Source organism: Maniola hyperantus, chromosome Z (genome assembly GCF_902806685.2).
Source record: "Maniola hyperantus chromosome Z, iAphHyp1.2, whole genome shotgun sequence".
NCBI classification, from domain to species: Eukaryota; Metazoa; Arthropoda; class Insecta; order Lepidoptera; family Nymphalidae; genus Maniola; species Maniola hyperantus.
In genome coordinates this window covers 11,506,790-11,530,449 of record NC_048564.1, presented here as the reverse complement: position 1 = coordinate 11,530,449, position 23,660 = coordinate 11,506,790, and the positions used below count along the sequence as shown (strand labels likewise).

Genomic DNA, 23,660 nt, shown 5'->3' with positions numbered 1-23,660 from the left:
AATCCACGCGGATGAAGTCACGGGCATCAGCTAGTGATACGTAAACTAAACTTACTGGTTATGTACTCAAGAGCATCCCAAGGGATATGGCCAGATTCGCAGAACATTTGCAGATTCAACATGGCACATTCTCGGTCACTGTTGTTGAACTCATATGTGATATTCCAGCCGAGGGGACCGAACTTCTTGCGCTCCTGTATGATTGCGTGGAACATACATATCCCGAACAACATTGTCCGCCAATCTTGCTCCAATACTACAAAATACAATTAAACGAGATAATTAAAAAAAAACAACGAAGTGCGAGTCAGACTCGCACACCGGGGGTTCCGTATTACAGATGTATTTTTTTACATTTTGCACGATAAATCAAAAACTATTATACATAAAATTAAATAAAAATTAGTTTTAGAATGTACAGATAAAGTTCTTTCATATGATACCCCACTTACTTTGAATTAATCTATATTAGTGATATTAATATAATAATAATGTATTTTATGCTTACCTTATTTAACCAATTTTGATATAAATAGCAGATATAATAGCATCCCAGGAACTGACACACTTACAGCGATTACGCACTGCACTTCCGTCATCCAAGTTCTATCATCTTTGAGAATACCAGCGATTATCTACGACATGTCATACAAAGCAAAAAGGAACGTATTTTCACGAACTCGGATCGGATGAGTGCGTAACCACCGTAAGTCTATTTTTGTCCCAAAAAATCAGAAAGTTCCCAGAGGATCTTTAAAAACCTAAATTCACGCGGACAAAGTCGAGGGCTTCATCTAGTTACGATATAGCCAACAAGTGAACTCAATTTTCCTATATATTATGTAATAAATAAATGATGATTAATTATCTCTCATCTTACCATGATTTTCAAAGAAATCCTCTTCCATTTCTACGAGAGCTCTTTTGACATTGGCCTTTAGGCCTTTAGGAGGCTCGTTTGTGACCTTGACTGAGTTTTGGAGCACTGAGACCGGGAACTTTGGCGTAGGCATGGAACTGAGATAGAGACGAAAGTCTGGGCTGAGACCTGAGCCTTCGCTTCCGAAATTGGCGACTATTACTTCAAGGTTTAGCATCCATGATGCCGCTAAATGGCAATTCTACAAAAAATAAGAGTATATAACAGCTTATATACAGTCAAACTTAGAACGAAACGAAACTCGTCTCTGAGAAGAGCCCACAACAAACTCAAGCGGGTATTTTTTATTACTATCACTACTTCACAAAATCACTTAAACTTATAAGAACTATTAAAACTGTTAAGCAACTCAGTGCCAAACTTTCTTATCATTCAAATATTTTTACATTGAAACTTAATAAATAGCTATATGTATGTGATTTTCATAATAACTTGTTGCCTATTATAATTATGTATGCTAATCTATTATCAAGCGGAGCCTGTACTGTACACGTCGGCGTCTAAGCCGGGAGGTTCGGATCCGATCTCAGACAAGCACCTCTAACTTTTTGTAGTCATGAGCCTTTTAACCAATTAAGTATTTAACAGTGAAAGAAAACATTGCGAGGTATTCTGAATGCCATCAAAGTTGTCATGTTCTCAAAGGTGCGTGAAATCTATCAAACCGCACTTGGCCTAGACCATAGCAGACGCGATGCTTTTAGCACCAGCAATGTTGCGACTGCGTCGCGTTAATACGACTTTCTGCATTCGATCACTGTATTGAAATCCTAATCCTAATATCCTAATAATATTATAAATGTGAAAGTGTGGATGTTTGGATGTTTGAATGTTTGTTACTCAATCACGCAACAACTACTGGACGGATTTGGCTGAAATTTGGAATGGAGATAGATTATACCCTGGATTGAGACATAGGCTATTATTTATCCCGGAAAATCAAAGAGTTCCCGCGGGATTTTGAAAAACGTAAATCATTTTTCAACGATTGTACTCATAAGTATGAGTGCGGAGTGGAGTTCCGAAAAGCTACTAAATCGCCGATTGTTGATGCTAAAAGCACCATATTGTCTACTATGGCCCTTATTTAAATGCAAACACCACTTTATAAAAATAAATTTAGTATTTAGATATATGTACCTGCAGAAATACCCAGTCTCCTTTGGGCTTAGCGTTAGTAATCATTTTTTCAGCGATGGGGCCTTGGCCTTGTCCTAAAGAGATAGAGTGCACCCGTTCTCTCATGCCCATCTCAGTGGCAAATTTTTGGAAAGCACCGAAAGGATCCGAGCCAGTACTCAAAACGAACACTAGGGGGATGGAGGATGCTGTATCGGCATAGCTAAAAATTTTTATTTTTATTTTCTTAGTTGCCTAACTGACACAAAAAGTTGCATAATGCCTTTAAAGCCAATTCAATTGTGGCCTAAAGTGTTTTTTATTTATTTATAGACTAGTGCTTGGCTGCAATCAGACCTGCTGGCAAATGTGGGTGCAGCCTAAGATGGAACATGTGAACACGGACTCTTTTCATCGCTCGGACATTATTCTATAGGTATATTACAGATTTCTGCGGCAAAAATCGCGTGTTGAAAATTTGCAGTGTGTGCTTACCCTTACAGTCTTAAAGGTGTGTACTTATTCTACATTATGTGTGTGTTGTTCTAGCAAAAAACGTCTGCTGTATATGTATAAGTGATGCTATTATCGAATTAGGGAAACCCTGTAAATAATTGTAAGAGTAATAGAGAATATAAAGTAAAAAAATAAAACTATGCACCTAGCCTGAAATTATGTTGTAGAGAAGCAGGCGTTACTTTGCGGAACTCCATGAACATAGTATACAATGAACCAAAAACTTAATTTGCTGTAATCCGTTGAAACAGAGAGAAATCTGTATAGTACAACATGCAGCATGCGATATGACTTTGCAATTGTTGTGCATTGTAAGGTCTACAACTCCTGAGGATGCTCCGGAGTTGGGGCGAAACGTGCGTCGAGTTGTTTTGGAATTTGTGTGATGCTGGTTGGTGGTGGTGCGTATTGCTTGATTGGTGGTTGGCTTTTCTTGTATGTTTAACAGTGGGAAGGCGGGCGGTGCGTATCGCATGCTGCATATATTTCAATGGATTATAGCAAATTAAGCTTTTCGTTCCGTGAAGGGTTATTATTTTGTGTAATGCTTATTACGACAACTATTATATTTATTGTTCTTATAAGGAATATGCGTGTGATTTAAATTTACTTCATTTTTTCCTCCCCGAATCTTTATTGTCCTGACATTAAATCGCAACCATTATTTTTTTATTTAGTTAACTAGCTTCTGCCCGCGGGTTCGCCCGCGTGGCCTACAGGACACAAATGGCATTTTTTTTTCAGAAACAAACATTATAACATCAGGACGCGCACTCTGAACAGCACCGAATAACACATATAACCTTCCAACCCCCATTTCACCCCTTTATAAGGGGGGGGGGGGGGGATTTTCTCATAATCGTTTCTGACACCTAACCTCAAGAAAATTTTTAAATTTCAAGTTCATTATAATATCAAAAATTAAAACTTTCCCATACAAACTTTCATCCCTTATTTTACCACCCTTATGGGCGAATTTTCCAAAAAATTGGAGCATTTCAAACAATATTTATATTTTTTATACTATGTTATAACAAAGTAAAAAGTGAATTAAAATTATAAAAATACTAGATGATGCCCGCGACTTCATCCGCGTGGAATTAGGTTTTTTTCCGTGGGAACTTTTTGATTTTCCGGGATAAATGTAGCCTATGTCACTCTCCAAGTCTTTATCTATACCCATGCAAAAAATCACGTCAATCCGTTGCACCGTTGCGACGTGATTGAAGGACAAACCAACAAACAAACACACTTTCGCATTTATAATAAGGAACTGATTACATGCATATTCCCTATTATGGGAGGTACATGAAAGTCTCCACTGCCTCACTCGTTCTGCACCCTGCACCACCCAGCACCCCACCGACGCGATTTGGAAGCCATGTATGGTATAGAACTCAGTTCTCTTATTGTACCGACCGATGAGGTTGGTTGGTACGGCAAGAGACTCAATAATTTTATTCAATAATTAATTTTTATTTCAAGCATTTAGTTTCTTTTTCGTTTTGATTTTTTAGTTTACTGTAAATATTTCCATAAAAACTGGAAAAGAAACCCACAGTGATTTAAAAAACTATTCAACGAAATCATACTCAAGGGGATGCGGAATTTTTGTTTTGATCTTCATTTCGCATGTTTGAATTTTTATTCGATGATGCTTCAAGACGCAAGACAAATCTAACAGCATCTCATTTCATTTATTATAACGATAGGTTATACCACCACTTTAGGCTACAGGGTGTCCCAAATTTTTTTTCTGTGACTAGCGTCCGCTGTATTGTTTTTTTTATGAGATAACCCACCCAGTGCCATTTCCAGAAAAGAAAAGTTTCTTTTGATCAAGATGAATTGTTTGTTTTTAAATGGGCTTATGCTAGAAAACTTTCTTCGCTGCCTCTTCATTCACTTCGTTGTCTGGTTGTCAAGGGAATCAAACCTATAGAGTACTTTCAGTTTACCTACACTCATGAAATTTGGCAGGTAGCAATCTCCTATTGACAGTTTCGATGTCTCAAATTACACCGCGAAGTCTGAGAAGTTATAGAGCACAAGTAAAGGGGAAAATCCGAAAACTATGAATTTGTGGTTACGTCACAAACAAATTAAAAAGTGCTATTTCTTTTATGAACCCTTCGTGTGTGAGTCCGACTCGCACTTGACCAGTTTTTTATATTCGCCAGTATCTCACTTAACATTTATAATGGAGTGACGTGGCAACCCCTTGCCAGACGCCCTTAAAGTTTAAATGTCTAAGGGTGTCTGGCAGTGCGTTGCTATGTCTGGCAATGCATGACGTGATTTCTAATACTATTCCGAAGAAAAAAAAAATTGATTTTATACTTTGACGTAAGTTTTATTACACCGTTGTTACCTATTCTCTCCCAACTCCACTATGATCCAAACTTCATTGTTGCTGATCGTTACTCCCTGGGTTGGGGAGAATATGCAGAGACACTTTCAGCTTTTTATAAATAACGAAGGTCTGGCACGCGCTGGCTCTTAGTCCAATAGTTTTAGGAGGGGTTTAAACTGACGGTAAACAGGTGCGTTGGTTGAACATATTATAGGCACCTATTTAAACCGCACCTAATGTTTTATTCCAAGTTTAAAACATAATGAGCAAATATTATTTTGCTAAGAAATCAAACTGCAATATTGTCGTCTATTTGCTGATTACGGTATTACCCACAAACAAGTGTGATTTTAGTTTTCGACAAAACTTGTAAAAAACATGTCACTATTTGTTTGTTGATGTAAGTGTTACAAACAAAACCTTAACTCTTATCCAGTCAAATTACTTTTAACTAAAAAAAAACTAAAAACGTTTTTCCAAACTAGTTTTGGCGAACGTTGGCTAAAAGTAGTTGTGATAGCGATTCCGGTCAAAACTCTTTGCTGGAATAAAGCTCATAAATAAATAATAATGCATATATACTTAATAAGATTAATATCCAGTGTGGCCGAGAAAGAAATTGGAGCGTCCAGACTCAACGCAGTCTTGTCTGTGCTATCTCTATAGTGTTTTGTAAAGCGCGAAGCTAGAAGCTCGTAAAGGATGTCCTGAATGAAGCGAGCCTACTAAGTCGAGTAGAGCGAAGAGGGGTGGTAAGCGATGCGAGCTGGCGACCTCCATAGCGAATTGGAGGTCTAATAGGTGAAGCGATCCTACAAGGGTTCGTTTTTTCCTTTTGAGGTATGGAATCCTAAAAAAGTATCTATTAAAATAACAAATCTAGGTATGTACTGTCTGTCGAATTGCATAAGCAATATGTATGAGGCTGCAAAATCAATAACATCCCAAATCTCTGGACCAGTTTATTAATAGATCTAGATAGTGAATGGAAAGGGTTATAATCGATACAGCCTCGCTAGTGTCCCTAGATTCCAGCCCGGTTGCATTCTGCATCCTCTATTTACTGTATCCGGGGCTGCCGTATGAGCCAGACGTGCATTATTTTGAACGCAATTTCCAGTATTTTTCAATCAATAATGCAATGAAAAATTAAACGTTAATAATAAATAATAAAATTAAAATTATAAGTGTTTTAAGTTTTAACTTTTCAAGTTACTCTTGATCGGGAAAAATGGCGGGTGAACGGAACTTTGGTAGAATGCATTTTGCTTTGAATAATGGAGTACACATGCCGGCTGTCGGCTGTAAGTAGATATTTATTTTATACCATCTACTATATTTATTAACATGTGATCGATTAGAAATATCATATAACAATAACTACTTATTATTTTAGTGGGTACCCTGGGAATGCGTAGTTATGCCAGTCTATTGGATACAATGGATAACGCACTTGAAACTGGGTACAGGTTGTTCGGTAAGTCAAAACAATAAAGTCTGGAACCCACTACGCGGGACTAGTATTACCAAATTTTGGTGGAATAGATTGAACGTTTAGGCCGTGAAAAGCTAGCAGAATACTTAGGTAAAGTAATTATTATATGAATGCATTGCTTTTTACAGATACGTCGTCATTTTATGGAAATGAAAAACTGTTGAAAAAGGTATTTAATGAACTACTCCCAAAACATGGCCTGGTGCGCGACAATTTGTTTATTACTACGAAGATAGGTAAATAGAGTTCAAAAGAAAATCTTAGGCTCCAGGCACATTAGGCACAGTTCAAACAACGACGATGCCGCGCTCCGCTTTGATATTTTCTTTAATTGAACAAAGTAAAGTGAACTTTATTTTTACGAGGTAGTTGCATACAACTGTTCCTTGTATCACATATGTTTCTGTTTTGTTGAATTCGGTCCTTACGAATATCTACTTTACCTACTTAGTGGTGATTTTCAGTTTACTTTGCAATATCCTCAAATCGCATCGCATCGTTTTGATTCTCTCGCACTGTGCCTCGAGTAATTTTGTTTCCAATTAATTTGTTTAACTAACTTTTGTAATATTTTTCAGCGCCAGGAAGCAGTAATATTGAATCTATACTCCAGGCTTTTGCGAGGTCTCTCGAAAATCTAGACATGGAGTATATTGATTTGTACTTACTGCAAAATGCTGCAACGCCTCATACCGATCCAAAAAGTCCCCAGAACGCAAAAATACGCGCCAATACCTGGCTCGCCATGAACAGACTCTACGAGCAGAGAAAAATTAAAGCCATCGGAGTGTCTAATTTTCATATTAGGCATTTGATACAATTATCTGAATTGCAGCTTGTCGGGCCCATGGTTAATCAGGTGAATGCAAATAATTATGCAATTTAATGTAGATTTAACCATTAATTCTGAGCTAATTTAATTATTACATTTCTCAAACAGGTCGAGTTCCATCCGTACCACTACGATCTTGAGATGTTGCTATATTGCAACGATAGTAATATACGTCTTCAAGCTCAAAGTTCATTTGGCGGACTGTCCCAAAAAGATACAACCCTTATACAAGACCCGATAGTGAGGGATATCGCTAGGCAATACGGGGCTGGAGCTGCGCAAGTGTTGCTTTTGTGGGCTTTGCAGAAAGGAGTTGCGGTTATACCCAAATCTAACAATCCTGAACACCTAAGGGATAATATGGAGCTAAATTTTAGGATCTCCGAAGAAGATATGGAGCTGCTTGACGGTTTTAGCTTTAAGAATCGGAGATTTGACTGGGATTCCACAGCAGTAGCCTAAAATACAACGCTATGCGTAGTATCTGGGCTACTCTTGTTGATACGAAACGCATTTATAACAACTCCATTACAACGACATCCTACTACGTTTTACCTATATGCTTACATACTTAGATTTTCAACAGGAAGTTTGAGGAACAACCTTATGGTTTCAACAGGAAGTATATTAAAAAATACTTACAAATAAAATTTATCAAGGACAAATATAATATTAGATTTGATGTGTATTTTCGTAGATCTAAATGTTGTTACTGTGTCTATTCCGCCTATTGAATTTATGAATTATAATGTATTCAAAAACCAATTTATGTCTATTAAAATAAACTGGGATACTTTTAACATATCCCGGTGGCATTGTACCTATTTTAGATATTCTACTACTTACTACAATTTATAATGTTAAAGATCTGAATTTTTAGAATATTTTTATCATAATAGCTACTTAGGTTATCTATTTAGTTCTTAGCAAAATTTTAAAATTCATTTAATCGAAAATGTAATTGCGAATGCCAATGCGAAGTTAATAAATATTCTCTTAGGAATCGTTATTGCTACTTTCATTTGTTTAAAGTACAATAATAAGTATGTTTATTTGAAATGCATATAAAAGTATAAAATAAATGTAATAGGTATTATGTGTAATAGGTATCTTTTTTGATTCTAAACAATCTCGGTGTCTATTAATATTATGAACACTCGATGTGACGAGATATATTTATAAAGTATAATATTCTAGATGTATAGATATACAAAAATTATATTGTGAAATTCTGTTTTTCTTCATCTAGATTTTAGGGTATAAAAATATTAAAGTAAAACGTCCTCGAATGTAACGAAAGTAGATCGATACGCACATGTAAGCACAATATTTATCTTGTTTGAGAAATAAATGTATACTTACGTCTATGTTCTCGTTGACCCCCCTTTTTTGTTTTTTATAAACTTTTGTTTGTCTGTGACTGTGAGGTAACTAGTTTAGGCTGGTTTGCGTAGCCCACTATTATGTCGTCGATATTTTTTTTTAATTTTTTTTTTTGGAAATCAATATGGGTGTTACTTACAGGGTATTAAGCTGCACTGTAGGGCTTTCAATGAATATGGCTCCTAGACTGATAGAGACGTACTGTGCTATGGCAAACACCAATTTCTCTTCTTTCAGGCATTTTATTATCATCAGCTTTTCAAAGTCATTCAGACGAGCGTCCCAGTCTATTTTTGGCGGATTTAGGTTCTCTTTGTTAACATGTATATCCTAAAATTAAAATTAATGTTTTTGTTTGTTGTGAGAATAGCTTGCGCTCAACGACAATCAAGTCGAAGATGAGATAAGGGAATGATGAAGTATAGGTACGAGCGCGTGCTTGCCTAGAAGAAGCCCATTTACTGTTCTACCTTGAAGATTATATTCTTTACGCACCCCTACACATTTACACACCCTATTCAAAACACGATACGCGTAATCTACCGACAGTTTTGTCAACGGTACTGATTGCTCGACACTTCAGTCTAGTGCTGACGTCACTAAAATGGCGGTCACGCGCATTAGCAATTTGCGGGACTACCTACTATTAAATAGGTACTTACTGTAGATACTAGTTGACTAAAAAAAACTTACTAAAATAAAATTGCCCAGTTGAATCCTGATTTTTCGTAGACAATCACTAGCAAGCTCTGCAAAACTGGCATCAGTTTCTTGTAGATGGTTCACTGCTAACCACATTTGATCTGTGAGGGTCTCTATATTTGGTTTCTTTGGGGGTACCTAAAAGGAATTTTGGAAAGCTTTGATAACATAGTCAAGGAACGGTGTCACTTAATTTAATTATGTAACCAATTAGATGATTCTGTGCCATAAGTGCGAAATCCGTTCTCGCTCATAGAATATAGAAATAGTTAGAAATTAAATTATAATACTTATGCGTGATAATATGTACTTACCTAATTTCTTAGTCTTTGCCTAGTTTTCTTTGAAAATATAGTTTGTGCAGTATGTAGGTAATCATCATCATCATGATCAACTTATCACCGGCCCACTGCTGGGCACGGGTCTCCTCTCAGAATGAGAAGGGAGTAGTAGGTAGTAAGTATGCTTTAAACATTTTTTATCGGTAAAAATAGGAATAGAAAGATTTTTATTCAAATTTCAAATACTTAAACTTTTACAAATATTTTGGAATCTTCAAAAGAATCTACCACTGCACTGTTAAACCACGAAATAAGGACAAAATCAATGTCAAAATATTTCTTTTAGTAAGAGATAAAAACGTTTATTTTGTAAGTTGACACATCACTTTATACCTAAGGGTTGGTTATCTCGGCACTTCGTCCATTTGAGCATTAAAACCAGAATATCTCAAGCAAAAGAAGCGCCGGAATAAGCTGCGTTACGTGTGGTAAAACCTGAAAAAAGGTACCAGCTCAGTATAAAGCTGTATGCTTTGTAAATGCACAAAAGCATATAGTGCTGATTAATTTCAGCTGGTACCAGTACTAACCACTTTGATGCCAGTCGCTCCTCTAAGCACAAAATTCCACTGGTGAGCTTGCATTCTACTGGCGAGCAGGTACACGGCCATATTGAGCAAGAAACTGAACACTAGCTATAACTAGCTAACGTTCGAATAGTCCACACGAAATATTCTGATAGACTGATAGAGTGATTTCTTTGTTTATTAAAATATCATTATTTTAGTACAAAACACTTCGGTGCCAGTTGCGCTCTTAAAACCAAAGTTTCACTGGTGCGTTTGAATTCGAGGTCCATGCAGGAATTGCGGAAACACGGCTATACTGATGAGGAAACTGAATACCAAGTTGTGCTATTCAAATTTCAAATACTTAGTCCACGTGATACATTGCACAAGATCGATACAGTGATTTTAACGTATATGTATAAAAATAGGATTTTTGTCCATACTAACCATTTTGGTGCCAGTCGCTCCTCTAAGCACAAAGTTCCACTGGTGCGGTTGCACTCGACCGGCGTGCAGGAACACGGCCATATTGAGCAGGAAACTGAACACTAGCTTGTGACGTTCAAATAGTCCACGCGAAACGTTTCGGTACACTGATAGAGTGATTTCATCGTGCAATATCTCCAAGCGACGCTCGAGGATGTCACATTTCTCACTCTTTTCGATCACTATGTTGAAAACCTGTTTAGGAAATTTCATTTCTAGTTTGGTATCAACCAATGTGATAATCTGACATGTATTGTGTCCCCGACCCCAGAATCCCAAAGTGAAAAAAGCGACAGAATTTGTCATTCACTGAAGTTTTTTGAATTTCGCAAATTAATGATTTTCAAATTAATTTTAGCTCACACTAACCTATTACTAGATGATGATTAACCCATGAGTCTTAAATATGTCTCTTCTAGATTCATCATGATCAAAGCGGAATCGATCTCTTTTTTTACATCATCTATATTTATAATCTTAGCTAAGTGCATGGACCGACCTGGTTGAAGTATTTCAGCGAGAACTGGTACATTGGGTCGATGTCAGCAAGTTGCGCCACGGCAAAGTATAGCACTGCCCCGCGGGTTGCCACTGTGCGATATTTCTCTCGCGCTGCTGATATATTAATTTCTGTCGCTTCCGTTTCTAACAATCGCGCGTTGATTATTTCAGATGTTTCCTATAATACATTTTTTAAATATCTGTATTATATATTAAAGCAAAAACTGACTGTATGACTGACTGATCTATAAACTAACAGTTCAAACCACTGGACAGATTGGACTGAAATTTGGAAGATAGCTATTATGACATAGACATCCGCTAAGGAGGATATTTTGAAAATTCGATCCCTAGGGGAGTAAAATATAGATTTGAAATTTGTGTAATCTACGTGCATGAAGTCGCGGGCATAAGCTAGTTTTCAAATAATTCGAAGCCTACTTACTGACATATTAACTTTTGCCAAAAAACTGTATGATTTTTGGCAAAAATAAAATTCGCAGTAGACCATTTCGCAATTAAAAAAAACTAGCTGTTGTCCACGAATTCGTCCGCGTGAAATAAGGTTTTTTCAAATTTCCGTATTAATTCGCATTCGGAATTTTTGTATTAATAAGTACTTTAAATCCGTATTCTGTATGCAAGCCATCTCTATGCAAAATTTCGTCATAATCGGTTCAGCTTTAAAAGACAGAAGACGTTTTATGAGTACACAACAGGAGGTTTTTTTAAATCTATTATTAACAGGCTTTTACATTTTTGCCTTACTTTATCAAAATACTTTTGCTTGATAAATAGATGATAAAATAGTGGTTTAATCACCTTACTCTCATTCAACGTCTCAATAAGCTCCTCATCGTCTAGAATATTCCCTGAAGAAGCATATAGCAAACGGAGAATTTTATCCTCAATCTCAAGAAGAGTTGCTTTGTCCGTGTTGATGCGCACGATTAGTTCTGAACGCAGAAGTTCTAAGTCAGGCCTTTCTAGACGGACCACATCCCTAAAACATTGTTTGAAGACTGAAGTTATTAATATACTTACAGTGCGTGGCAGAAAGTAATATACATCGGCCTTTAGAATGACATTTCGGCTTTGTAGATTGTTATCTCTGTCACTCATACCTATATGACGTTTTGTCGGTTTCAACGACAGAGACAATGCTCTACAAATCCTCAGCTATCTCCTTCTAAAGGTCGATGTACATTACTTTCTGCACTTACTGTACGTTTGCTTGTTTGTTTGTTTTCTTGTTTTTAGGCTAATTTGGGAATTTGACGTACAATGTACATAGGTATAAATTTATATCTTGAGTGTATATTTGAGTAAATAAAATGTAGAATTAACGATTCTGTATTTATTTGTGTGTAGGATTGTTACTGGAGAAATTGAAAAATCATTTCTCACTTTCTCCAGTCACAACTAGATAATCCTGATGTCTGCAATACATTTTAACGCTTAAGACATTATGTATTGATTTGATTGTATTGATGTTCGCTTTTTGTTAAGCGATTATATAATGTACATCATCATTCATCATCATCATCATCATCAACGGATAGAAGTTCGCTGCTGGATACCTATAGATCTCTATCGGTTGTACGAACTATAATGCACTGCCCATTGCTACTTCAGCTTGGCAACCCGTTGAGCTATGTCGGTTACTCTATAATCTCGATATTATAAGTATACTTAAGTACATTATTATTATAACTCGGATTTCTGTAAAATTGTGAACGCTAGAACGAATTTAATTCAATTAAAAATGTAAATTTAAGGTCCACTTCCATACACAAACCCGTTAAAAATAGGTTTCAAGTATTTCTATTCAGCTTTTTTCTTCAACCCTGGCATGTACTTGTGAAAAACTGCCAGCATTACAAAATGTAACTGACTTGTATCAAGCACTAAAGTATAAAGCATATAGGCCCAAGAAGTCAACTTTTGAACTTACGCTAGTAATTGATCCTCAAGGCCGGATAGAATGACGGTGAAATTCACAAGTGTGACTTGAATGCAGATCTCGGGTAAGTAGTGAGGGTTGGCCAATTTTGTGGTGAGGTAAAGACGGAAGTTCGTGTCGTATTCGATATCGCTGTCACCGAGGTGGATAAGCAACCGACCAGCCTTAAAAGACCAAAATGGTTAAATACCATTTATCTACGCTCATATTTTAGAATTGTGATTATGAAATCAAAATGTATCACATATTAACACATTTACTTACACACATATCTATACTAATAAAATAAAATTGAAATGTCTGTCTGTTATTTCGAAATAACTACCTCATATTAAGCTCAAATGGTTATTTGAACTGTACCATAACTGAATCACACGTTTTTAAATTTTTGTCTGTCTGTCCGTCTGTTTGAACGGGGTAATCTTCGGAACGGCTGAACCTATTTTGACGGGACTTTCACAGACAAGTATAGGATTAACCAAGGAATAACATAGGTTACTTTTTGTCCTAGAAAATAAAAACTTAAATTCACGCGGGCGAAGCCGCGGGCATCAGCTAGTCTTTAATATAATTTTGTTTTACATTAAAGCACTATCTTGTTGGCAGAACATAGAGTATAAGACGAGTCCTTTCTCAAAAGTTACGCACTATAGAATGTAGAACTTAAGTATGTAAATATACAGACATATCGAAGTGATCTACCACTTCATTACCAAACTGAAGATCTGTTATCTCATGAAGTCTGGGTGCGAATAACAGCTCTCGACGACCTAAAGAAGAAGCGGAATTTTGCTTTATAATGGAAACTATAGCTCCTGAAATAGTGTCCAAGCAGCCATCACTTCGTGACGTAGTCGACAGAGGCAGTATATCGCTTCTACAATATGATAATGATAGATATATAACGCGTACAAAATGAGATCTTACTTGCTATTTTAACTTTATGTTTCAACTGTCATCTCAAAAGTACGATTTTAGTCCTTATTTTAAAGGTGAACCGTATTTGACACAGAGTTAAAATCGCGAGTGAGTTCTCGTTTTGTACGGACTGCTATATAATATATCTACGGTCTATTCTGCTGGGTGCACCTAGACAGTCTTCCAAAACTAATTATTATTATTATTTATTATTTATTTATTATTTAATTAGAACGGCCATAAAGCCAATTACACTAATTAAAATACGAGTACAAACTAACATAAACATACTTACAAAAATTAACAACTTAAAATTATAAATTATAATATATTGAGGCCATAAAGACTGACGTTACAGTGCCTACCTGGAGGAAGGTCTGCTTGAGAAGCACAGGCGAGAGTGTCGCATCCAACGCCTCTCCTAAGTCCTCAATCAGCATTGGCCAACCAAGACGTATACAATTCTCTAACATTCGAAGGTAGCCCGGATCACTCAGTTTAGTTATCTGTAAGCCTTGCTCTCGCTCCATATTTTTGATCCATCTATTCGCCTGAACATAGAACGATGTGTTTGTTTTTACTTAAAACATCTTTCCGAGAGCTGGTAGAAAAGTTTAAAATGGTATAATGGAAGTTTTCTATTACACCTGTTTATGTGAGTTTAAAAACTTAGACCTGTAATGTGTGGAGGTAAATATATAGCTGATTAGTCAAAATCGGAAAGCTGCCCCTCTCCTGCGTCCTGTATCCCGCTTTAGAGTGATCACGCACTCATGGGAATTTCTCAAAGGATAACAATTTTTTTTTAATAATTTATGTTACTTTATCGGGGCTTATAGTTTGAATGTTCATCCGCGCTTGTCCCGGGAATAAGAAGAACAGTTGGAACACTATTTTAAATATTTTTTAATTTAAAAATATCTTAAATAAATACTCAATTTATTTTCTTATTTTAAACGTGCCTTTATATCAATTTGAGTGTAACTTGTTGTACATACACGTGCATAATAAACATGCGTAACGACTTGTTTACATTTGCGTAACGGTACATTTTTTTAGACAAGCCCTCATACGATCCGAATCCGTGAAAATACGGATACATAAAATATCTACGTCATATTTAATAAGCTATCATACAAATAGTTCTATGACTACTTCGAAACGTATTTTCACGGACTCAGGTCAGATGAGTGCGTAACCGCCCTTACGTTGAATTTTGGGACAATAATAATGTATATCAATAATTGCGTTAAACTCTTGCATACAATATATTTAGAATTTTTGATAAAATATATTATTATTACATAGAAATCAGTTTAATTATTATTTGAAGCTGCTTAGGCTTAGCAGATATTTAAAAAACAAGTAGGTAATAGGTATAATAAAAAAACATTATTTAAGCGAGTCATAGACTCTCGGATATGAGATGTTAGAGCATGTAACATTAGATTAGTAAATTGCGCCCGTTTGGTGCAGCCGCGCGCCATAAAAAAAAAAAAACATTAGATTACTTGTTCTTGTGGATCGATCGTCAGCGGCCATCTTCCTGCACGCGTCACCAGAATTCCGTTTTCAGTTGAAACAGCATCTCTAGGTAGGCCCTGCGCGTTCCAAGTACGCACCGTATACGAATCCGCCATTATCGTTATCAAACTGAAACATGATTTTGATTGGTTATGCGGATACAGAAAACGGCTATTTTAGACAATCAAAAAATTAGATACCTCATTTCATATTACCACTATTGGATAAATCAGTATTCTTTTGACAAAGATAATATATATTTGTATAAAAGATATAAGAACCTATAGGTGCGTAAACAAACTATCAAAAAATTCTTGTTTCTATCGCTTTTTGTACTAGGTAGTACTAATCCAGATTAAGTTAATCACACTAATAACAAAAGGTGAAAGTTTGTGTAATTGCGTAAGTTTGTTATTCTTTCACGCAAAAACTGCTGGTTGGATTTAGGCTGCATTTTATCCCGGAAATCAAAGAGATCCAACGGGATTTGAAAAACTTAAATCCACGCGGACGAAGTCATGGGCATCAGCTAGCAAATTATAAATACAAAAGTGTGTCTGTTTTGTACGTCCTTGCGGTTGAACCGATCATGACTAAATTTAGCACAGACATAATTTGCATCTTGAAAATTTAGGATACTTTTAATCCTTTCAGAAAACCAGAAATTCCCTTTGAAAAATCAGAATTCCTTTACACAGGATTTTTGAAATGAGTACTAAATCTATGCGCGCGAAGTTGCGGATGCGAAAAGTTTGGAATAATTTACTTACTCAAAGGTATCGGAGGAAGGAATTTCAAGTTCTTGGCATTGTTCAACCCATTTGTGCTCGAGCTCACGGCGGTAGTTCGAAGGGAACGCACCGAAGTATGCGATGCAGCCTGATGCAATTATAATATCCCCAGTGGTACATTTTAGCTTGTAAGTTGCTACCTGTATAAATAATAGTGGATAAACGTAAAAACATGAACAAAATTACTGGCTCAGTTGAAAATGAAATGAAATAGGCCTTTCTCTCACTTACCTACTCGGAAATTGCTATATTATAAAAAAACGGCAATCGGCTTTTTCTGTGCCGTACTACAGCAGCAAATTCTTAAAGAACAGTCATCATCATGATCAACCCATCACCGGCTCACTACAGAGCACGGGTCTCCTCTCAGAGTGAGAAGGGTTTTGGTCATAGTCTACCACGCTGGCCATGTGCGGATTGGTAGACTTCACACACCTTTGAGAACATTATGGAGAACTCTCAGGCATGGAGGTTTCCTCACGATGTTTTCCTTCACCGTTAAAGCAAGTGATATTTAATTAATTAAAACGAACATAGCTCCGAAAAGTTAAAGGTGCGTGCCCGGGATTCGATTAGAAGGCGGACATCCTAACCACTAGGCTATCACAGCTTACTTAAAAGAACAGTACATAATAGAAATTGCTGAACAGCTTTATAATGGTAACGAGGTTCCGTATGCACACTAAAATAAATTAGTTTTAGGTACACGATATTATAATATTAAATTTCTAAAATATTTAATTTCTACTCTAAACGGCCACACTGTAATGAGACTTTTCGATCAGTTTACGTTTTATAGAAACTTTGAAATACCTTGACACTTTCCTCCCAGCGCGTTTTCTCATCAGCTAGAGCCTGAGTGAGTTTACCGGCCCGCACCAATCGAGCCTCTGCCAAGTCCACATCTGCTTGCAATTTGATACGCTCTTCTTCCACTAACTGGAAACGCATTATATAATTATCTGAATATATAAAAGGAATAAAACCGGAAAAGTGCGAGTCAGGCTCGCGCAACGAGGGTTCCGTACTACAGTCGTATTTTTTCGACAATTTGCACGATAATTCAAAAACTATGATGCATAAAAATAAATATAAATCTGTTTTAGAATTTACAAGTGAAGCCCTTTCATATGATACCCCACTTGATATAGGTTATCCTACTACGTAATTGAAAATACTTATTTTTAGTTCATGACCACAATTTAATTTTTTTTGTGTGATGTAACCACAAATTCATGGTTTTCAGATTTTTCCCCTAATGTCTGCTATAAAGGTCTACCTACCTGCCAAAAGTCATGATTCTAGGTCAACGGGAAGTACCCTGTAGGTTTCTTGACAGACCGACAGACAAACAGACAGACAGACAGACATACAGACAGACAACAAAGTGATCCTATAAGGGTTCCGTTTTTCCTCTTGAGGTACGGAACCCTAAAAATGAACTGAAAAAGGTTATTAGAATTAGAATTAGAATTTGTTTATTGATCACTTAGTACACAATCATGGAGTATATGTTTGAGTTATGGAGTAAATATAAGAGTTCTGATACCCTGAGTTCATCCATCATTTTCGCTAACTGTGCCTCTATAGTTTCAACCTCCTTTTGTTTTGCACGAAGCACTGCCATCACGCTTTTTAATACAGCAGCCGCTTCTTTATGTCTAAATGAATAAATAAACGTTTATTTCATATACAACACACTATTATATATTAGGTACACTAAACGATTCGGATATTATTTAAAAAGTTAAAACAAATAAATAATAACTAGAGGGACTAACATATCAAAGTACAATTCAAACCACCAAATTTTTTTTACAAGGAACTATACTCAATTTAACTAATTATAACGGAATTATACAACAATTTTTTTTCTTCACAATTTCATATTTCCTATATGGAACCCTAATTCCACAATATAAGTAATTATTGTAATGTTTAAAGGTATACTCACGCGATAATTTTCGGCTCCACGACTCTAAACACTTTTGAATACATGTCAATAGCTTGCACCCATAAAACCATAGATCGGCACACCTGAAGAAAGGTTATTGAACAATCAACCCTTAATAGAAGCGAATCATGCCTATTATATTGATGTTCATTAATCAAATCCCTCCTTTCTTTCAAACCTATAATTCACCTTGTCCGTTTCCCGATACGGCCGCTTGACTCAAAAGGTCCGATGAGCCTACCGGCTGCTGCTCTCATCCAGGCATATATTAATAAGTATAGGGTCATCAGATCAACCCAACATATACAGCCCCCAACCCCCCGTTACCACTTGTCGTTTGTCAGGCCCGGATTAAAATCGGATGTTCCAGTGGCAGAACAGCTGTTTATATGAAGCTCTTCACACGTATTGTTGGAAAACCGATTTTGTGTCAAAACGTATTGCCACTAAACAGGGGGGGGGGGGGGTAATGTTATAAAACAGCTTTTTTATCGTTACAATATGGAGTAAGAGACCTTAGAAAAATGATTGATTACCTTAGAAACCTTGGCAACTGTGTCAGGGTTGAAATCCTTATGAGTGAGATAAACTTTTATTTTTTTGAGCGTAGCATCCGGAATATGGTCTTTGTCATATTCTTCCAAGTTGCGGATAAAATTCACGTCAGCTAATAACTTTTTTGTTGAATCCCAATCAGGCCTGAAAGAGTGGTTCAACTGAAGGCCGATTTATCATTCACTAATTGATCTTTGATTAAGGAATAAATATTGTGACGTTTTGACAGAATTTAGATATTCTTTTGTTAAAGATTATCTTGGCAATTGATAAATAACGCTATAGTACTCTTTAACGCATGAGTTTTAAGAAGCATTTCAGTATTCTTTGTATTGTTTCTGTTTTTTTATTATTACTATTCAGATACAAGTTAGCCCGTGACTGCGATCTCACCTGGCGGTAAGTGACGATGTAGTCTGAGATGGGAGCGGGCTATCCTGGGTTATTTCCCTACAGCAAACATATATATTTAGGTATAGTCCGTAAAAATTGACTCCTCACGTGCCATTTTAACTCTCTATGTGAACTGTGAAAAGACTATAATCGTATTTTTGACATGAAATCTGACACAAAAATGTCACTAACCCTTCCAATTTCCTGGCGCATAACGCTAAAGACATTCCTTGCATTTTCACGAATTTGTTATCCAAAATCACCGTTTTACTTGCGAACCTCCGCTTTGTTTGTCTAGGTTTGAGATATTCAACTATAATTTTACTTACTTAGCGCCCAGCAGTATGCAGACTGGTTCCATGACAAAACGTACAAGGGTCGGCGGCTTCTGAAAAGCTTTTAGCTCATTGATATCGGCCTTGTTGAGTGCTTTAAGCGCATTTCGCGCTGCATCCATTGCTGGCATGGCCATCGCTAGATCCGCTTTAGCTTCATCGGCTATTTGTTTTACTTCTTCCGCTTTTATCTACAGTATTTTATAAAAATAATCATTAAATGAATCTATCACTGGTTTGGAATACCTGTCCTAGAACCATTTTATTTTATTGTGAGATATGCTTTTGCTTAGTGAAAGTCGAGCGTAAACTTTTCGTATAAATGAATTGGATATCAACCACACATGCTATGGTGGCAACGTTCATGGATTCTCACTGTTCTATGGCAGAAAATTGAAGGAAAAACAAGGTTTAAAAAAAAAAAATTAGCCATGCTAAATGACTAATTATTCCCATTTCCTCTCCAACTAAGCGTGAAGCTTGTGCTAGAAGTTACGACAATAGTGCAACGGGCGGGGTTTGAACCGCTAGCCTTTCGGTTTTCAGTCCATTCCTTTACCAGTTGAGCTATTGAGCCTCTAAAGGTTGTGAAGGTTCTGAGCATATACTCTCCAAAGTAAGCATATACGAGTATAGACTAGTAAACAGGTGATATGCCTCAGTGCTGTAAGCTGAGTAAATTCATCTGCGTAAGTCAACCAACAAAAAACTCGCCATCAAACAAACTATAAAGCAAACAGGTACCTATTCAAACCAAGCGTAAACTGCTCTGGCATGACCGAGCACTTGTTTTACGGATAACAATTATTTAGCATTGCCTTTATCTGATGCAAGTGCTCACACTTGCATCAGACTTGTTCTTAAAGAGAGATGTTCTTAAACATAGTGATGATCTGATGTGGTTACAATGGAATCCATACTTCCATACTAATATTATAAATGCGAAAGTGTGTCTGTCTGTCTGTCTGTCTGTCTGTCTGTCGGTCTGCTAGCTTTTCACTGCTCAACCATTCAACCGATTTTAACGAAATTTGGTAAAGAGAGTTTGCATTCCGGGGAAGGACATAGGCTACTTTTTATCCCGGAAAATTGAAGAGTTCCCACAGGACTTTCAAAAACCTAAATCCACGCGGACGAAGTCGCGTGCATCAGCTAGTTAATAATAAATTATTATGTTACCTTGGCTGCGGCTTCGTCTTTCAAAACAGCTGTCTTTACTTCATCTGCTGCCGCTTGTTCTACTTTGAGCCGTGCTACGAGAGCTTTACCCTGAAATTTAACCTACATTATGTTGGAGTCAGGGACGTGTGGCATAATTGTGACAACCCATATCAATCGCATGAATTGCGATTGTTAAGCAAAGTTGACCAAAGTCGGTAACTGGATAGATGACCGACTTTGGAGGTCCGAATTTGGCCTTTTCGTTACCAACTGTAAATTATCCCAACAGTTTATCCGATTTTGATGAAATTTAGTACAGAGTTAGACTACCCTATGTCCTTTCCAGGGACATACCGGGAAATGACATAGGCTACTTTTTATCCCGGAAAAGCAAAGAGGTCCCACGAGATTAAAAAATACCTAAATTCACGCGGACAAAGTCGCGGTCATCGTCTAGTGCTAAATATAGATTCAGGTACAGTTACCTCTGCTGCCTTTTTGGCGAGAATTGGTTCCATATCACGCACTTGCTGTTCCATCACACCCACAACTTCATACGTTTCGTACAGTTTCTAAAACAAGAAATATTTAGCACATTTAAGCAAATCTATAGAAAAAGGGAAAATATTATTGTATTGTATGGGAACTTACTATATTATTGCACATACTCGTACATACATTTTTAAAAATATTAATAAATACTAATATCTCGTGGGAAGTTTTTTATTTTCCGGTACAAAAAGTAGCCTATGTTGGTCCGATGCAAGCAAGAACTGGATGCCATCATTGAAAATTACATAAACACCACTCAGAAAGCGTGAGATCGCACATTCCCAACAGTTAAGCCAACGAAGGCAAACTCCGAACCACCATGGTGGTCCAGACGTCTAGAAAAGACAAGGGCTGAAGTGGCTAGTGAAGGGCTAAATATTTAAGAGATAAAGGTGACTAACTGACTTAGGGCCTGTTTCACAACCTCCAGATACCTACATTTTATGTAACGGATAAATTTTACATTTTAACAGATCCCCAATACAAAAATTGTCATAACGTCAAAACGAAAGTGTGTCTGTCTGCTAGTTTTTCACGGCCCAACAATTTTACCAATTTTGATGTGTTAGCTTACATCCCAAAGACGGACATAGGCTACTTTTTATCCCGGAAAATCAAAGAGTTCCCACGGGATTCTGAAAGGCGCAGCCGTTTAACCGATTGATATGAAATTTGTGTGTTCCGGAAATTGATATAGGATACCTTTATCCCGGAAAATCAAAAAGTTAATACGGGACTTTAAAAACCTAAATCCACGCATACAAATTCGCGGGCATCATCTAGTTAGAAATAAAGATAACACCTGCAATCCGCAAGAAATTCTGTCGCGACCGCGCAGTATCTCCTGTTGCTTCTTGTCAAGCAGTGTTAGGTAGAGCTTTAGTAAGTCGAGGTAGCTGCTCGGCGTCGTGTAGAAGTAGCGACGCATCTCGTCGTAGAGTCGGCTCGTCATTACATCCACGTCCTGATGACACATTCAGTAATTTATCCCATCTATCTATAGTCCGCGACAGGTTGAGATGGCAATCGGGGCATGAGGCGGAGGAACGCCCCGCACACCCTCACGTCACCCGCGCTCACCCGGGGCATTATGCGAGTGTGCGGGGCTTTCCGTGTCGCTTTGGTTACGGGTCTCCACTCAATTCTCACTCTGAGAGGAGACCCGTGCTCTGTAGTGAGCCGGCGATGGGTTGATCATGAGGATGATAGGAGGTTCAGTTTTGCAACCCGCCAGCTTAGCGGCTAGCTTGTTTGAGTTAGTTAGTAGTTAGTTGAAGGAGAAAGGGGAATATTAGATATGATTGACATCACTACCCATGTTATAAATGCGAAAGTGTGTTTGTTTGTTGGTTTGTTGGTTTGTCCTTCAATTACTTCGCAACGGAGCAACGGATTGACGTGATTTTTTGCATGGGTATAGTTTAAGACCTGGAGAGTGACTACTTTTTATCCCGGAAAATAAAAGAGTTCCCACGGGATTTTTAAAAACCTAAATCCACGCATACGAAGTCGCGGATATCAGCAAGTGGCTAATATTCTTTAAAAAATATAGAGGCCTCTACTAATAATATGTGACAGCCCCGCTACTCTAGATAACCAAAGATAGAGCTAACCTCATGCATAGAAACAGCGATAGTGGAGATCTTTTCTATTATCTCATCATTTCCCAGTGGTTGTAAACACTGATGGGCCACTGAGCGCAATGCCTCTGGCGGCCATTTGGTGAACCAATCGATGGTGCAGCAATTGACAAGTGATGGAAACATACGGCATCTTCGTCTACAAAGTATAAAACAGACAGAGGAAATTTTACTTAAGAAAATATTTATAGTCTGATACAAACCGTGCCTGTGCAGTATTAATCTCCTTTATCTAAATATATAAGAGAAAAATACCACTCATTCACTCACTGACTAATCACGAAGTCTCAGGAACTATGAAGTCTACAAACTTGAAATTTGGAAAGTAGGTTCTTTCTGGGACGTAGGTGTCAGTTAAGAAACGGTTTTGAGAACATCCCCCCCTAAGGGTGGGAAAGGGGGGGGTCGAAGGTTGTATGAAAGTTCTATGTTTTTGAAGTTAGAGACGTGAAAATCGACATTTAGGTTATTAGCTTTAAATAATAAAAATCTGTATTATTCAATTTGGGAAATTCCCCCCTTAAGAGTGTTAAAATAGGGGAGAAAAGTTTTTATAGAAAAGTTTTAACTATTGTTATTTTTACTTGAAACTTGAAACGCAGGTTCTTTCTAGGTGGTAGTTATCAGATAAGAAAGGATCTTATTAAATTCTCCCCCTAAGGGGGTGAAATGGGGGTTGTAAAGTTATATGAAAATC

General features: G+C 37.1%; 2 protein-coding genes across 2 annotated transcripts in view; one reads left to right on the top strand and one right to left on the bottom strand.

Moving 5' to 3' along the window:
- Positions 1-23,660, bottom strand: part of Dhc16F (Dynein heavy chain at 16F) — a 68,198-nt gene that overhangs the window by 8,215 nt on the left and 36,323 nt on the right. The window contains exons 42-62 of the mRNA XM_034983791.2: positions 22,937-23,102; positions 22,126-22,287; positions 21,257-21,343; positions 20,790-20,879; positions 19,605-19,801; positions 18,864-19,026; positions 18,328-18,410; positions 17,923-18,034; positions 17,187-17,312; positions 16,353-16,513; positions 15,570-15,711; positions 14,424-14,609; positions 13,132-13,304; positions 12,000-12,180; positions 11,176-11,355; positions 10,638-10,871; positions 9,332-9,478; positions 8,778-8,968; positions 2,081-2,282; positions 881-1,121; positions 56-256 (exon numbers count right to left, since the gene is read on the bottom strand). Coding sequence (XP_034839682.1) covers positions 56-256; positions 881-1,121; positions 2,081-2,282; positions 8,778-8,968; positions 9,332-9,478; positions 10,638-10,871; positions 11,176-11,355; positions 12,000-12,180; positions 13,132-13,304; positions 14,424-14,609; positions 15,570-15,711; positions 16,353-16,513; positions 17,187-17,312; positions 17,923-18,034; positions 18,328-18,410; positions 18,864-19,026; positions 19,605-19,801; positions 20,790-20,879; positions 21,257-21,343; positions 22,126-22,287; positions 22,937-23,102 — 3,425 coding nt within the window. The remainder of the gene's footprint in view (positions 1-55; positions 257-880; positions 1,122-2,080; positions 2,283-8,777; positions 8,969-9,331; positions 9,479-10,637; positions 10,872-11,175; positions 11,356-11,999; positions 12,181-13,131; positions 13,305-14,423; positions 14,610-15,569; positions 15,712-16,352; positions 16,514-17,186; positions 17,313-17,922; positions 18,035-18,327; positions 18,411-18,863; positions 19,027-19,604; positions 19,802-20,789; positions 20,880-21,256; positions 21,344-22,125; positions 22,288-22,936; positions 23,103-23,660) is intronic.
- Positions 5,967-8,574, top strand: LOC138404591 (uncharacterized oxidoreductase YtbE-like). The gene is made up of 5 exons (XM_069509152.1): positions 5,967-6,232; positions 6,325-6,405; positions 6,552-6,659; positions 7,002-7,282; positions 7,364-8,574. Exons 1-5 carry the CDS (start codon positions 6,160-6,162, stop codon positions 7,715-7,717), a joined length of 897 nt encoding a protein of 298 aa, XP_069365253.1. The 5' UTR covers positions 5,967-6,159; the 3' UTR covers positions 7,718-8,574.

Coding starts and splice junctions, on each gene's coding strand:
- LOC138404591 (XM_069509152.1), top strand. CDS start 6,160: ATGGCGGGTGAACGGAACTTTGGTAGAATGCATTTTGCTTTGAATAAT. Junction 6,406..6,551: donor AACTGGGTACAGGTTGTTCG/GTAAGTCAAAAC, acceptor TGCTTTTTACAG/ATACGTCGTCATTTTATGGA. Junction 6,660..7,001: donor GTTTATTACTACGAAGATAG/GTAAATAGAGTT, acceptor AATATTTTTCAG/CGCCAGGAAGCAGTAATATT.